General features: G+C 42.4%; 1 protein-coding gene across 2 annotated transcripts in view; it reads right to left on the bottom strand.

Annotated features, from left to right (window-relative positions):
* Positions 1–17,582, bottom strand: part of ADCY8 (adenylate cyclase 8) — a 243,041-nt gene that overhangs the window by 114,482 nt on the left and 110,977 nt on the right. For both annotated transcript variants that reach the window (XM_075270087.1, XM_075270088.1), the window contains exons 5-7: positions 7,016–7,143; positions 6,156–6,314; positions 3,696–3,966 (exon numbers count right to left, since the gene is read on the bottom strand). In XM_075270087.1, coding sequence (XP_075126188.1) covers positions 3,696–3,966; positions 6,156–6,314; positions 7,016–7,143 — 558 coding nt within the window. The remainder of the gene's footprint in view (positions 1–3,695; positions 3,967–6,155; positions 6,315–7,015; positions 7,144–17,582) is intronic.

The following is a 17,582-nucleotide window of genomic DNA, read 5'->3' as shown; positions in this document are numbered from 1 at the left end:
TAGAAAACGGTGAAAAATTGAATGTAAAATAAATGGTAGAAGCAAGTATTGTATAAGGAGAAGATACACTATAAGCGGATATTGTATGAGGAGGTGATACCATAGTAGAAGAGATATTGCATGAGCAGAAATTACAGTAGAAACAGACATTGTATAAGAAGAAGATACAGAACAAGTATTTATTGTATGAGGGGACAATACAGGACACAATACTGTAAAATAAGCAGAATCTACAACAGAAGAAGCAGATATTGTATGAGGGGAAGATACTAAGACGCAACAGATATTGTACTGTATAACAAGAAGACACAGTAAAGGACTCAGATATGGTATGAGGAGAAGATACTATAGAAGAAATAGATATCATATAAGTAGAAGAAACGTATATGCATAATAGGATGCAAGAGAAGAAGCCAATATTGGATAAGGAGAAGATACAGTAGAAAAGCAGATATTGTATGATGGGAAGATAGAGTACAAGATGCAGAGACTACATAAGGAGACAATATAGTAGAAGGTGCAGATACTGTATGAGGAAAAGATACAGTAGAAGAAGAAGATATTGCATAAGAGAATATACAGTAAAGAAGCAGATATTGTATGAGGAGAAGGTATAATAAAAGAAAATGTTGTAAGAGAAGAGTAAATATAGAAGAAGAAGAAGCAGATATTGTATAAGGAGAAATAGTAGAAGAAGCAGATTTCGCATGAATACTCAATACATCTGAAGAAGCAGATATGTATAAGAGGTAGATATAGTAATCATACAGTGTGTATGTAGGATACACTATACAGTATGAGGACTATAGAAGAAGTATTTATTGTATGAGGAGAACATACAGTAAAAGGAGCAGTTATGATTAGAATATACTGTAGGAGAAGCTGCTAATCTTTAAGGAGAAGATACAGTAGAAGAAGCAGATATTGTGTGAGGATAAGATGCATTAGAAAAGATATTGTATAAGGAGAAGATACCGTAGAAGTAGTAGTTAAGTAACTACGTGAGATAAGATACAGTAGAAGAAGCAGATATTTTCTAAGAAGATACAATAGATGAAGCAGATATTATACAAGGAGAATATACAATAGAAGAAACAGATATTGTATGGGAAGATACAATAGAAGAAGTGGATATTGTATATGGCGATGATACCGCAGAAAAATATTTTATAAAGAGAAGATCCAGTAGAATTAGCAGATACTATAAGAGGCGATGCTGAAGTTACTGCATGTGGAGAAGATACAATAGAAGAAGTAGATATAGTATAAGAAGGTACAATAGAAGCAAATCTAGTACGAGGGGAAGATACTGTAGAAGGAGCACATATTGTATAAGGAAAAGATACAATAGTAGCAGATATTGGAGCGGAGGGGAGTGTCACCTATTGAAGAAGAAGCAAATATTGTATAAGGAGAAGATACAGAAGAAGAAGATGATATCTTATAAGGAGAGGTTATAGTAGAAGATAGCATATGAGAAGATACAGAAAAAATAATAATTCAGAGAAACATGAGCAGATGGAGGAATAAATAGAGATCATATAAAATCCTCTACGCAATATAAGTTGTGGCTTCAGTTAGATAACTTATGACTTGCTTCTAGTCATACTGTATATTATGGTCCATACCTATATAAGCAATGAAATATAAAGTGCTCATGTAGGATGGCATATATTAGATTCAGAGGGTGTATATCAGAAGTTTTAGACCATACAACACAGAGCGAGGTAGGAGCCCCATAGAGCTGTCTCAACATGTTGTCAGTACATGGCTATGGCATGCAGACTGTTATGTCAGGGTTGTAGGTACTGGAAGTGCTCTGAGGGTGGTCATTCACCCTGAAGTGCTCGCTGTGGTGCCCTTAGTGCACTTGCAGGACCTGCAGCCCTGGAAAAGTTAACATAAAACAGACTTGCTGATACCAAAAACAAACAGCTTCCACCACTTCCACCCCTTTGTATCCTTCATAGGCTCTACTGGTTCCAGCACAGTTGGATTTTGTTCTCTAGCACCTACCCTTTCTGAGCAATCCTTTCTGTCCTGTTATGTTCAACATCTGATATGCTAAATCTACTCTCTACTGTCAGGTGAGCTGTCCCGGGCCATCTTCTCCAGACCAGGACCACCCAACAGAGAGTAGAGAGCCTTGTTAGAATATCGAAGGAATGAATCGCACTTCCACAGATGAAATGAAGAATTAATGGCTTTATTGGCAATGCTCACACAACGTGTTTCGGGCTTACTCATGTCCTTTTTCAAGTGTAAATCGCTGCCCTCCAGCCACTCCCCAAGATAGCTATAAATGTGCGGTTTTCTCCGGGAGGGGCTGGAGGGCAGCGATTTACACTTGAAAAAGGACATGAGTAAGCCCGAAACGCGTTGTGTGAGCATTGCCAGTAAAGCCATTAGTTCTTAATTTCATCTGTGGAAGCGCGATTCTTTCCCTCCCTACCTCCCAGTCAAAAGTTCGGGATTGGTCCCTATTTTTTGTCTATATACACCCTCGGGTTTTAGGAATCAGCTGCACTCCACTCAGAGAGGAACCCTCTGGTCAATCAGTTCCAACGTAATCAGAGGTGTCGTGGTCTTCCCACAACTCGACCAGGTGAGGAACTTTACTCTTCTATACTTACCTCTTTAACCAATCGAAATACGCTATGGGGTGCTCAGGGTCTTCTCTTTTTCTTTTTCGTGTCACTTGTTAGAATATTGGGAACTGAAACCGACAACACTGATTGTTCAGGAACGGTGGGGGCTAGAGATAGAGTTCCAACGGCATCAGAATTAGTGGAGCGCCACCTATTGGACTAGGTGGAAGTGGTGAAAGGTCCAATTTAAAAAGCTCTCAGGGCCTTACCTTGTGTTGTTATGGCTTTTGCAGGGTCAAAACTGCTGATAGTCACCCTTTAAAACCCACTAAACTCCTTGACCGTCTATAGAACCAATATGGACCAAAAGAGAACATAACTACAAGAATCCACCAAACTACAAGATATGATACATCACCGAGGTCACTAACATAAAAAACGGGGTCAGTGGGTCTCTCTGGAGGCCGAAGGTAGGACGCGGCCAGGCCTGTGAATGGACAGGAGGCTACATCTACTCTACTTGAGATCCTTTACAGCAAACAGAGAAGATACGTCCCACCGATTCTACCCTTCACCATGACTCCCCATGGGGTAGGCTTCTCCGATAGCATGGTTTTATTTGTTTTGTGTGCGGTTTTCATGAATATGCTAATGGATGCATAATGAGGTTTACTTTTCCTAGAGCATTAATCTACAATATGGCTCTTTTAGTTCATGCATCGTTGCATGCACTTTGCATATCCAGCGTTCTAATACACACCTGCCTTAAGTGAGGAGAGGGTGGAAAGCACCATGAAGGCGTTCTATATACAAGTAGGTTGATCTTACATTCTGTCGGATCAGTCTACCGCTTCGTAACATTATTTTTATTTCGTCTCTTTTGAAGTTGTAGGGAGCTTTCACTTTGATACGATCTCTAGGTTTGGCATTTCCTTCTACTGATAAATTCGGTAGGTTAATTCTGCCCTCGAGAGGGTTTGCATAATCATCTGAAGTTTCATGTTAGAGAAAAGGTTAAAGATGGATGCATCCCCTCTGAGGCTTCCATTACTGAGGTCCGCTCATGCATGCTTTATACTGGATGACATTAGAGAAAGTTTGACTTACGTTCTGCTTGCCCACAATGTTGTCGAATGGAAGTTCTGGGCTCCAGGACCCCTCCGTGAAAGTTGCGCCGCTGTTTCTCCTGTCCGTCGGACTCACGGACTCTTTCACTATGTCTTCGGGTAGGGTGAGGAGGTTCTCCTCGGGTTGTTTGATCAGGTAGGTCTCGATATTATGTTTTCTCAAGAATTCGTTCCTTTCCTTGCCGTGTCCTTCTTCTACATTATAATCCCCGTTAAGGCAGTCGAGAGAAGCTTTAGATATATGGATTCTCCTTCAAAGAACAAATAGAGGAAATATGTGAACCCTATACCTGTATAGAGAAGACTGTGCGAAATATACATAACAACCTAGGAATACATAATTAAAGGGATCCTATATTTCAAACCCTTTTTTCTAACTAACACGTCGGAATAGCCTTAAGAAAGGCTATTCTTCTCCTACCTTTTGTTGTCTTCTTCGCGCCACTGTTTGCTTGAAATTCCGTTTTTTCTTGGTATGTAAATGAGTTATCTCCCGGCACTGGGGACGGGCCCCAGCACTCAAACAGCACTGGGGGTGTGCCCAATGCTGCCAGAGAACTCTCCAGTGCCGCCTCCATCTTCTTCTGGAACGAGGTCTTCACCACATCTTCTTCCGGCGGTGTCTTCTAACTAGGCCTGGGGCAGCCGACTGCGCATGCCTGCCGGCCACGAGAAAATGGCCGCTTCCAATACTGTGTAAGTGGCCATTTGTCTTGTGGCTGCAAGCATGCGCAGTCGGCTTGCCCTAGGCCTGGCGCCTAGAAGTTAGAAGAAACCACTGGAAGAAGACCTCGTTCCAGAAGAAGATGGAGGCGGCGCTGGAGAGTTCTCTGGCAGCATTGGGGCCACCCCCAGTGCTGTTTGAGTGCCTGGGCCCGCCCCCAGTGCTGCGAGAGAACTCCTTTACATACCAAGAAAAAACGGAATTTCAAGTGAACAGCGGCATGGAGGAAACAACGAAAGGTAGGAGAAGAATAGCCTTTCTTAAGGCTATTCCGACGTTAGAAAAAAAAGGGTTTGAAAGATAGGATCCCTTTAAAGGGAATGTATTGCCTATTTTTTTTAATGTATTTATTAAATCTAGAAAATGAAATCTGTAACTTTTCTTTTTAAACTGTTTATATTTTCTGATTGAAGATTTTTTCTAAATTCTATTTCCTATCCATGATTATGGGGGCGGCCATCTTGCCTGAGCTTCTCTTCTGCTCTGTTAACAACCTTTGGTGCTGTACAGCAGCATTGTCAGTAGTTGGTGGGTACAGAGGTGTTATCTTCTATTGTAATCCTGTCTGTGATGTAAGTGAAGTGACTGTTGCAATGAAAACCCAAGCAGAATTGACATGTGTCAGTCTATTATTGGGCGTAGTGGCCAAAGTGAAAATTGCAAGACAATTTTTTGTACATAGATAGTGACATGAAACATTTAAAAAAAATAATCAAACATTTGTAAAAAGAAAAAAAAATCATATACAAACTTGGTTTAAAAGATAGGTTGGGATGACTAAGGACTATGAATATGTTACATGTACGCACTCAGATTATTACTGGCGATATCTGTAGCAGACTCCGTTAAAGTATCTTTATGGATGGGTGACCTGTCCATAGGAATACTTTGCACTCAAGACGTCCACGTATTACATGCAGAGTAGATAATCCACTTCTACAAGGGAAAGGTCCGGCTGATACCAATGTATAAGAGGTTGCCATCTTGAGGAGATTGTCCCTTCTCCTCAAGCTTTTCTACATACCCAGCTATAGTTACATGTGATCGTAAGTGAAACAACAGGAAGAAAGAAACAATGTATCTACGTTAAAGTGGTGGACATAGAAGATGAGGGGGCCCAGTGACAACATTAAAAATGAGAGCTACTTGGCACCAACATACTCCAAAGATGTACAACAGAAGATGCCGGTGGCCCGTAAGACCGCCTTCATGACTCGAGTACTATTTGACTTTGCCGACACTGTAGCTCTGGTAGAAACCATCTGGAATGGCCTTCTCTATAGTAGATTACTCATGATATGTACACCATTACTGACATACATGCCACATAATGAATTTGATAACTACAGAATAGAGGTCCCATAGTAGAAACCAACCTCCCGCCCCATTTATATTAGGATAGTCTCAGGCACAGACACACCATAGTTATAACTCCTACACTTTCACTGGGTCCAGGATAAAGGGAGGGGGGAAGGGAACTGTTACCTTAAAAACCACTAGGGCATGTAAAGAATTGAGTTAAAAAATTTCATATGTCACCATTACTGATGGAAATCAGAAATGAGACATAATGGGTGTCCTTTGATGAACAAGGGGTCCTCATACTACTCTTGCCCAGAGGACCTCTTCAGTCCATACCATACATGGATGGTTGGGTGTTTCCATACTACTACATTCATGGATAACTGACATCAACTTGGATCATGAATCTCTTACCCTGGTATTCCTCCTGATTCCAATTTATTGGCAATATCCACATCCCAGGACCACACATCAAATTGCCATTTCCTAAGTCCCAGCACGCCACATAAGACTGAACCCGAGTGGATTCCGATCCTCATGTCAATGTCGTGTTTCGTTCTCGATCGTACATATCTGTAATCCAAAACAATAAAAGCACAAGTGATCAACAAAAGCCAGGTCACGATGGTTACACCCAAGCAAACCAAACATTACCGAGAAGAATCCTGCTCTTTAGGTAGCCCAAAAACTAGAAGTCTAGTTGGAAGGTTTGAGGTTTGCCATTTACGAGACTTCAAGGACAAGAGGTGTTGTCCAAATTCTGTTGACTTTTACTCCAAGAAATTTGAATAGTGATTGTCCAACCCCTCATTAAAAAGGGTGGTGGAGGCCCCCAACAATTGTGGTGGATCGTACCAAGTTACATAGGTGCCCACAGAACTCTCTGCTAACTGACTGCTCCTCCTAGGAGGAAGTTACATGTGGCCTTCCCCCATCCAGTCCAAAAGTAAGATGTCATACTATAAATTATGAGGAATATCCAGTTAACTTGGAGTGCCAATGTCAGCATGGTCTTGGAACTCCTCAGTGACTTCTATTAGCCCATTCTCCGGCCCCAGACAGATCGAGTCGGATCTATATGTAACAGTGCAACAACTGCCATGGCTAGAATAGGCCACTGTATCGCAACATTTCATCCGCTTAGTCATCGACACAAAAACCAGGTAGCTTAAGATAATAATGCCGGAGAGAGACTTGTTACCAAACATTATAATTTTGACTCGAGAAAACAAATTTCACCTCTCGCACGTAGCAGGAAAGAGATGAACAATTACCTAATAGTCTTGATCATGCTGAGTCCCATTTCAACGCAGCAATGAGCGTGGTCTTGACGCGGCTCCGGAAGGCCAGACACACAATAATAGCAGTCACCCAGGATCTTAATTCTAAGGCAGTGATGTTCCTAAAATAGACAAAAACATACAAAAGTGATACTACAATGAAATCACATCAGAAATATTTTGAAAAATAGACAATAATCTATACAAGTGATTGTATAATGAAATAATATCACAAATATTAGAAAAAAAACAGACGAGAATACACAAAAGTGATACTACAATGATACAACATCAGACAACATAGACAAGAATATACAAAAGTGAACAACAATTAAATAAAATAGATAATAAAATAAAATAATTTGAAAATAGACAAGAATATACAAAAATTATACAGTAGTTTAAAGGGATCCTATCATTCAGATCAAATTTTTTGTCCCTAATAGTGCGGCGTATACGCGGCGTTACGTGGCGTTATGTGCCAAAATAAGCACAAAAAACACCTACGTTACTCTGTGTGAATGGAGCCTAACACGTCAGAATAGCCGTAAGAAAGGCTATTCCTCTCCTACCTTTCATTGTCTTCTCCGCGCCGCCGTTCCGTAGAAATACCGGTTTTCTTGTGTATGCAAGTGAGTTCTCTCGCAGCACTGGGGGTGGGCCCCAGCGCTCAAACAGCACTGGGGGTGATCCTAATGCTGCGAGAGAACTCTCCAGCGCGCCTCCATCTTCTTCTGGAACGTCCTCTTCATGCGTCTTCTTCCAGGGGTTGGCTTGAGACTTGTAGGCTTGAGGCTCTGGCAGAACCAACTGCGCATGCCCGCATGTGTAAACGGCCATTTTTATTGTGGCTGTGGGCATGCGCAGTCAGCTCTGCCCGAGGCCTACAAGTTCCACCTCCTGCGCCATGAAGAGGATGGAGGCGGCGCTGGAGAGTTCTCTCGCAGAATTTGGGACGCCCCAGTGCTGTTTGAGCGCTGAGTACCGCCCTCAGTGCTGCGAGAGAACTCATTTGCATACAGAAGAAAACCGGAATTTCTACGGAACGGCGGCGCGGAGAAGACATCTAAAGGTAGGAGAAGAATAGACTCTCTTAAGGCTATTCCTACGTGTTAGGGACAAAAAATGCCATCTGAATTATAGGATCCCTTTAATGAAATAACATTACAAATATAAAAAAAAGTATAATACACAAAGTGATATTACAATGAAATAAGATCACAGATATAAAAAATAGACAAGAATATGCAAAACTGATAGCACAATGACACAACGTTGAATATGCAAAAAAAAGTAGGAATATACCAAAGCAATACTACAATAAAATGATACCACAAGTATAAAAAAGTCAAGAAACTTCAAAAGTGATATGACAATGAAATAATATTGCAAACGTTATAAAAAATAGACAAGAATATCCAGAATCGATATACAATAATTTGTATCACTGATATTCATTTCACAGACTACAAATTTTACATTTTGTAAGTTTTATTTAATACTAGCTGGTACCCGCGACTTCGTCTGCGGTGATTGTAGCAGTGGGTATATACAGGCGCGGGTAAGGTTTTCGTACTGTGTATAAGGTATGGGATATGAAATGTAAGTTTGTATCTTGTTTTTGCCGTAATTCAGAGAATACGTGAGACTTTTGTGTTGAAGTTAATTTGTATTAGAGCCGCTATACGGTGTTGTGAGAAACTTTACATAGTGACTTTGGGACAGAAGTATTTGAAGTTAACCCTTTCCCGCCGATGGCATTTTTTGATTTTCTTTTTTGACTCCCCTCCTTCTAAACCCCATAACTTTTTTATTTCTCCGCTCCCAGAGCCATATGAGGTCTTAATTTTTGCGGGACAAATTTTTCTTCATGATGCCACCATTAATTATTCTATATAATGTACTGGGAAGCAGGGAAAAAATTCAGAATGGGGTGGATTTCAAGAAAAAATGCATTTCTGCGACTTTCTTACGGGCTTTGGTTTTACGACGTTCACTGTGCAACCAAAATGACATGTCCCCTGTATTCTGTGTTTCGTTACGATTCCGGGGATACCAAATGTATATGGTTTTAGTTACATTTTGACCCCTTAAAAACAAATCCAAAACTGTTAAAAAAATTTTTTTTTAAAAGTCGCCATATTCCGACAGCCGTAACTTTTTTATACGTGCGTGTACGGGGATGCATAGGGCGTCTTTTTTTGCGGGACTGGGTGTACTTTGTATTTCTACCATGTTCGGGAAATGTTATTGCTTTGATCACTTTTTATTCAAATTTTTATCAGAATCAAAACAGTGAAAAAACGGCGGTTTGGCACTTTTGACCATTTTTCCCCGCTACGGCGTTTAACGAACAGGAAAAATATTTGTATAGCTTTGTAGAGCGGGCGATTTCGGACGCGGGGATACCTAACATGTATGTGTTTCACAGTTTTTAACTACTTTTATATGTGTTCTAGGGAAAGGGGGGTGATTTGAATTTTTAATCCTTTTTTTTTGTTTTTAATATTTTTTTTTACTTTTTTTAAACTTTTTTTTTTGCATTTATTAGACCGCCTAGGGGTATTGACATGGGTGGGCGGTGTCGCGGATTGTCAGAGCGGTGGGGGTTGGCAAACATGGCTGCTCCGGAGCGTTAAAGACCGCCTCCTGGAGTATCGTTAAGGTGAGGGGCAAAGTGGTAAAGTATATGTATATGTGATTGTGTGGGGTTAGGGGCGAGGCTGTAGAGGGCAATAGGAATTTTGTGGCTTGCTATGGTCCAAAGTGTGTGAGATTGCAGAGATGGTGATGTGAGTTTGGCGTTTGTGGGGGTCCTGGGAAAAATGTATGTGCGCTATTGTGACAAAAAGTAGCCTATTGCGCAATCGGGTGTAGTGACTATGTTTGTGGAAAATTTCAGCCAAATCGGTCGAGCGGGTTTTGCGTGATTGACTAACAAACATCCGAACACACAAACCCACAAACATCCAAACTCACAAACTTTCACATTTATAATATTAATAGGATTTTTGAAATTGCACATTTATTACTGAAATGCAAAAATTGCAAATATATATATCTTATGAAGTAAGCAGGAGATATGTAAAAGAAAAGTTCAACTACTTCAAGTGGCATATTGTAGCTAAAGCACTGAAGCCGGCCATAGCTTTCGGTGAAGAACATACATATGCAGTGGTGTAACTACCGCCATAGCAGCAGAGGCAGCTGTCACAGGGCCCGGGACATTAGGAGCCTGTGACAGCAGCTACCGCTGCTATCATTATACTTGGGGGTCTTTTCGGACCCCCAAGTAACATGATTGGTGGCCCAGGAGAGGTAAGAAACATAAAAAACACTGTTACTTACCTCTCCACAATCCTACCAAGCCCCCTTCCTAGTTGTCTGACGTCACATGAACCTGGCCTGCGTCCCGGGTCATGTGACGTCTGACGTCCTTGAAAAAGGACGGCAGTGGAGGCCGACAGCGTAGGAGCCGGGGAGACAGGTAAGAAACAGTAGTTTTTTATGTTTTTATTCCCCCGGGTCTCTGATTATTATACTCTGGGGTCTGAAAAGAGCCCAGAGTATAATAATTGTTTATGGGTGTCCACAGTGGGACATAATACTGTGTGCAGGGGCCACTATGGGGCATAATACTGTGTCCAGGGGCCACTGAGGGACATAATACTGTGTGCAGGGGCCACTATGGGGGATAATACTGTGTGCAGGGGCCACTATGGGGGATAATTCTGTGTGCAGGGGACACTATGGGGCATAATACTGTGTGCAGGGGCCACTATGGGGCATAATACTGTGTGCAGGGGACACTATGGGACATAATACTGTGTGCAGGGGCCACTATGGGGCATAATACTGTGTACTGGGGCCACTATGGGACATAATACTGTGTGCAGGGGCCACTATGGGGGATAATACTGTGTGCAGGGGCCACTATGGGGGATAATACTGTGTGCAGGGGCCACTATGGGGGATAATAATGTGTGCAGGGGACACTATGGGACATAATACTGTCTGCAGGGGACACTATGGGGGATAATACTGTGTGCAGGGGCCACTATGGGGGATAATACTGTGTGCAGGGGCCACTATGGGGGATAATACTGTGTGCAGGGGCCACTATGGGGGATAATACTGTGTGCAGGGGCCACTATGGGGTATAATACTGTGTGCAGGGGACACTATGGGGGATAATACTGTGTGCAGGGGCCACTATGAGGGATAATACTGTGTCCAGGGGCCACTGAGGGACATAATACTGTGTGCAGGGGCCACTGAGGGACATAATACTGTGTGCAGGGGCCACTATGGGGTATAATACTGTGTGCAGGGGCCGCTATGGGGGATAATACTGTGTGCAGGGGCCACTATGGGGGATAATACTGTGTGCAGGGGCCACTATGGGGGATAATACTGTGTGCAGGGGCCACTATGGGGCATAGTAGAACGCACAGGAATGCGTAGAAGGGGAATAGTCGAGGTCTTTGGCGTTGGTCGGGGGGGCATGTGAAAAGTTCGCCAAGGGGCCCCGCCATTCCTAGTTACGCCACTATACATATGCTTGTTGGACTCAACTGATCATGCATGTGTTCTCAATGGGAAAAGAGAAAGAAGCTGCAACCAGACACCCCTGGCAGGGGCAAGAGGTGCAGGATATACTGTATATTATGAGGTAAGTAGGTGATATGTAAAAGAGAGGTTCAAATACTCCGAATGACATATTGTAGCTAGAACATGCAGTTGCACTAAAGCCGGCCATAACTGTCAGTGGGAAACCTAGACATGCATGTAGGCAAATCTGAGTGTGCATGATTTCTGAATGGGGCTGGAGAAATAAGCTTGTCCCCAATGAGATAAGAGGATTGGACATGTTGGAATTCATCAACCCGATTCTTCGTTCTTTGAAAATCATCTGATAGGGCCGACCCTATACAATTCCGATGGACCGCTGGGCTGGATGAAGTCAGGTGTCTCTTATTTTTACGCTTGTCTCGGCAAACTAAAAAGTGGGGCTTGCGACACTTTTTCCTCGTCCGGCGACTCATGATGGATTTGTGCTGGACAGAAACGAGATACCAATGTGAACCTAGCCTTAGCCGCTGCAAGCGTCATCCACATGCAACGTAAGAAACCTATAGCACAAAGTGACTTGTATTGTGGATTGTAGACACGATAGGCCTGGACATGGGGGACTCTACGGAGGGTGTAGAGGTGATCGACTCTAATAGAGTGCTAGACGGAGTCCCTCTCCTCTGCTACACCACTTAAAGGGGTTTTACAGGACTTAGATATTATTATGGTCTTTCCTCATCCTACAGATGTTCAATGAGGTTGAAGTCAGAGCTGAAAGTCTCTCACTTGTTACCATGTAATCCCCAATAATAGGGCACTAAACTGTACATAAATGGCCCCGACCAGCTCCACGGGCCTACAGGCCGAACGTAAAGATTATTCTATAGGTTTGAATAGCAACCACTTAGTGAAGGAAATCCTGTTGATCGCTAACACTACCATTAAAATGACTAGGCCGCAGCTTATCAGAGGTTTATGGCCGCCTCTGAGGTAAGTGGTGAGGATCAGGGATAATGGCGACGAACTATACCGTATAGTACCCTGGAAGGTCAATCCCAATATACAAAGGGAAACATAAAGGAATGGTTTACTATACTCTAATGAACCAGCCATGGAACTGTATACAGTGCACGCCAAAGGATATATAGTGCACGGATACACGGTATAATGGTCACAGGGAGGCGCTATACTTATAAAGGGGTGACCATCCAGGAGAAACCCACTCTGTAAGGCAACAGAGCTGTGGGAGTCAGCAGAATTGGGGGCTGGGGTCCCCTTTTGTCCCCTCCAGTTGAATAAAGCGGGGTCACAAATACATTTGGCAGCTCCATTCAATTGTATAGGCCTTCCGAGAAGAAACCGAGTACAAACTCAGCAGAAGAATGTATGTGAGACCCCCCCATGTATGTGAGACCCCCCATGTATGTGAGACCCCCCATGTATGTGAGACCCCCCCATGTATGTGAGACCCCCCCATGTATGTGAGATCCCATGTATGTGAGATCCCCATGTATGTGAGACCCCCCGTGTATGTGAGACCTCCATGTATGTGAGACCCCAATTTATGTGAGACCCCATGTATGTGAGACCCCCCCATGTATGTGAGACCCCCCATGTATGTGAGACCCCCAGTATGTGAGACCCCCATGTATGTGAGACCCCCATGTATGTGAGACCGCATGTATGTGAGACCTCCATGTATGTGAGACCCCATATCATTCACCTGGGATGGGGCAGAAGCCTCCACACTTCAGATTACTGGGGATTCCAGTTGTTGGTGGATAAGTATTGGCTTTCTTTGTTCATTTTGATCTGTAGTGTTCCTTTAAATGATATTGACAGTAGAATATCAATCTAATCAGGCATACAGAGCCTGGCCGGGCCGCTGGGAGGGACAAGTGACTGCAGAGGATTGTATTCTTTATCTCCTATCTATCTATCTCTCTATCTATCTATCTCCTATCTATCTATCTATCTATCTATCTATCTATCTATCTATCTATCTATCTATCTCCTATCTATCTATCTATCTATCTATCTATCTATCTCTCTCTCTCTCTCTCTCTCTCTCTCTCTCTCTATCTATCTATCTCCTATCTATCTATCTATCTATCTATCTATCTATCTATCTCGCTATCTATCTCCTATCTATCTATCTATCTATCTATCTATCTATCATCTATCTATCTATCTATCTATCTATCTATCTATCTATCTATCTATCATCTATCTATCTATCTATCTCCTATCTATCTATCTATCTATCTATCTATCTATCTATCTCCTATCTATCTATCTATCTCCTATCTATCTATCTATCTATCTATGTCATTTCTATATCTGTCTATAATAAAAAAAATAATGAAGGAGAATAAATCTCATAAATAACATAATTAATGATTTAAAAAACTGCAGAAATGTGAATGGCAGCCATTATAGCCATTTGTTTGGAAAATGTCCTGGCATACTCCATCTCCCCGACTGATTTGTACTTTGGTTCCTGCATCAAAAACATTTGATTTATTCTGAGCAACCAATTTAATAAAATAAATGTCCTATCTATTTCCAGTCTATATATCCTATCTATCTATCTATCTATCTATCTATCTATCTATCTATCTATCTATCTATCTATCTATATCCTATCTATCTATCTATATCCTATCTATCTATCTATCTATCTATCTATCTATCTATCTATCTATCTATCTATATTCTATCTATCTATCTATCTATCTATCTATCTATCTATCTATCTATCTATCTATCTATCTATCTATCTAGCCATCCATCCATCTATCTATCTATCTATCTATCTATCTATCTATCTATCTATCTATCTATCTATCTATCCCATACCTTATACAAAAATTACAGCAACACTCTATAAATAGCACCAAGACATATATATATATAAATTTACTGCTATACGTATCGTGCACATGATTGATTCCATATCTATATATCTGTTTATCTATAGTAAAAAAAAAAAAAAAAGAGACTAAATCTCATAACTAGTATAACTAAGAACTTGGAAAAACAGCGGAAATGTGAACCGCAGCCATTACGGCCATTTGTTTGGAACGTGTCCCGCCATTCTACATCCCCCCGACTGATCTGTTCTTTGGTCCCTGCACCAAAAACACTCGATTTATTCAGGAACAATCAATTTAATAACAATATATTTCCCAGCTGACGCTTCTCTCCTACAGATCATTACATTGTAATATTTAGAAAAAATAAAAAATAATACAAAAATAGCGCCAGATCCCACACAGCGACAAATCCATCTCTGCTGTGACCGATGGGCTTAATGATGCCATTCGGCAGGAATATATTATTTATATGCGGCCATGAAGGGATAAGCAGCGATTCTCTCTACGTGACGACCGCAGTCGAGGGAGACGTCTGTAATGATAGAAGTAAATTGACTACGAGAGACGCCATGTGCACAAAACCATTAGGAACATTATTTGTTCGGCGGAAAACAAACTTATTTAACTAAAACGGATAATAATTAGGAAAGCTTCATTAATAACGCAAAAAAAACCACAAAATGCAATTCCTTCCGTATCTTTAATTCACGCTACGTGCAATTTTCGGGCAATTAACAAAAATAAGCACAGAAAAAAAAATTTGTATATGAAAAATAAGCGACATTAACCCCAAGAGGGCTTGACACTTATTAAATAGTGTATTATATGTTTGCACCCACGTGCACCTTCCAAGGTCCTATTTGTATGTGTTCCATATTATCCAGGCTGAACTATATGTTTCGACAAGGATGGCTGCACTATAATAGCGCTCTCGTAGCCAACCGTTCCATAACAATATACTGAGTCGGTATGTAAGGAAGTAGAGGTTGTCACCGTCCATAAGTATGGCTTCAAAGAGGACCTGGAGCCCAATGATATCCATCATCTAATCGCTGCTGTCACCCTGAGCATTTTGGTGCTTTGTTTATCCAAATCCGTTCAGCTATTCCAAAGATATAAGCCCTGCACATTAGGGTCTACTAGCCAAGTCGGTGGTAAAACTGCATGACATACAACACACAGAGACCCCACCCCCAAGTGTTACCGCCCCTGCATCAACACTAACAGGGCTTATATCTGTGGAATAGCTGAACAGATTTGGATAAACGAAACACTAATATGGTCAGGGTGACAGCGCTGATCAGATGATGGATGTCATTGGGCTTTTCAGACCCTTTGACAATTGGGTCTTCACACCTGATGGGGTAGGCCTATCTCATGTGCTACTTATATACTGTGTACGTGTGGGCAAGTCTCCTATAAGAGACCCTTTGGTTCTTCCTTTCAAAGCTCCATTGCGACCATGGCAATCCGCCAATGCAGTGTGTTTTTGTGTCAGTCCAGGATTGGAGTCCTGACTTTAGCCAAGATTTCGTGTAGCCACCTTTGTGCTGAACAACTACAACCTCAAGTAAAGCACCGGTGATAGCCAGACTTGTGGAATTGTGAGTGTGTCTCTCGGAAGAACTTAAAAAGTGGGCTGCATCAACTAGACGTGTGTCCTCACCTTATAGGCACAGCAAAAAAAAAAATTGGCCCCTCTCCTTCATCGCTACTTGATCTAATCTTGAATGGTGTCAAGGTCACCTACTCATTCCTTCCAAAGAATCCCTGGCAAAGAATTGGGGTGCTGGAAGATTCCTAAGTGTGGTCCCCACAAATTGATGTTGGAGTCATGTCATAAAGTAAAGAATGGAGCCAAAGCTTGTCATCAAGAGGCCAGGCAGAATGCAACAAGCCGTCAAGGATGGGAAAGGAGTGTAGTCAGGTTTAAAGACAGAAGAAGAACTGCAGGTACTATACAGTCAGAAACAAGACTGAGGTCAGGACCAAGATCAAATCAGGAACAGTAGGACAGGGAATAAGATCTAGGACAGAAGTGAGACTCACTCTCCAGGCAAAGTATGGTAGAACAATCTCCACCTGTACAGGGAACTTGACATTACAGAGGAGCTGTGACCTGCAACAGGAGAGCTGTCGTAAAGACTAGAGATGAGCGAACAGTGTTCTATCGAACACATGTTCGATCGGATATCACGCTGTTCGCCATGTTCGAATCGAATCGAACACCGCGTGGTAAAGTGCACCAAAATTCGATTCCCCTCCCACCTTCCCTGGCGCCTTTTTTGCACCAATAACAGCGCAGGGGAGGTGGGACAGGAACTACGACACCGGGGGCATTGAAAAAAATTGGAAAAAGTCATTGGCTGCCGAAATCAGGTGACCTCCATTTTAGACGAATAGTGGATTTCAAATCCGGGTCATATGAGAATGTGAACTTTGTGACTATGAGACAGGGATAGCTGTACAGGCAGGGATAGCTAGGGATAACCTTTATTTAGGGGGGAATGTTATTAAAAATAACTTTTTGGGGCTCTATCGGGTGTGTAATTGTGATTTTTGTGAGATAAACTTTTTCCCATAGGGATGCATTGGCCAGCGCTGATTGGCCGAATTCCGTACTTTGGCCAATCAGCACTGGCTCTGCTGGAGGAGGCGGAGTCTAAGATCGCTCCACACCAGTCTCCATTCTGGTCCGACCTTAGACTCCGCCTCCTCCAGCAGAGCCAGTGCTGATTGGCCGAATTCCGTACTCTGGCCAATCAGTGCTGGCCAATGCATTCTATTGGCGTGATGAAGCAGTGCTGAATGTGTGTGTTTAGCTCAACTACACCGGTTGAGTAGTTGAGCTAAGCACACAGATTCAGCTCTGCTTCAATCAGCGCTGGCCAATGCATTCTATTAGCTTGATGAAGCAGAGTGTGCACAAGGGTTCAAGCGCACCCTCAGCTCTGATGTAGCAGAGCCGAGGCTGCACAAGGGTTCAAGCGCACCCTCGGCTCTGATGTAGCAGCCGAGGGTGCACAAGGGTTCAAGCGCACCCTCGGCTCTGATGTAGCAGAGCCGAGGCTGCACAAGGGTTCAAGCGCACCCTCGGCTCTGATGTAGCAGAG

The sequence above is a fragment of the Leptodactylus fuscus genome, chromosome 4, assembly GCF_031893055.1.
Source record: "Leptodactylus fuscus isolate aLepFus1 chromosome 4, aLepFus1.hap2, whole genome shotgun sequence".
Taxonomy (NCBI): domain Eukaryota; kingdom Metazoa; phylum Chordata; class Amphibia; order Anura; family Leptodactylidae; genus Leptodactylus; species Leptodactylus fuscus.
This window is presented reverse-complemented; position numbering and strand designations above follow the sequence as displayed.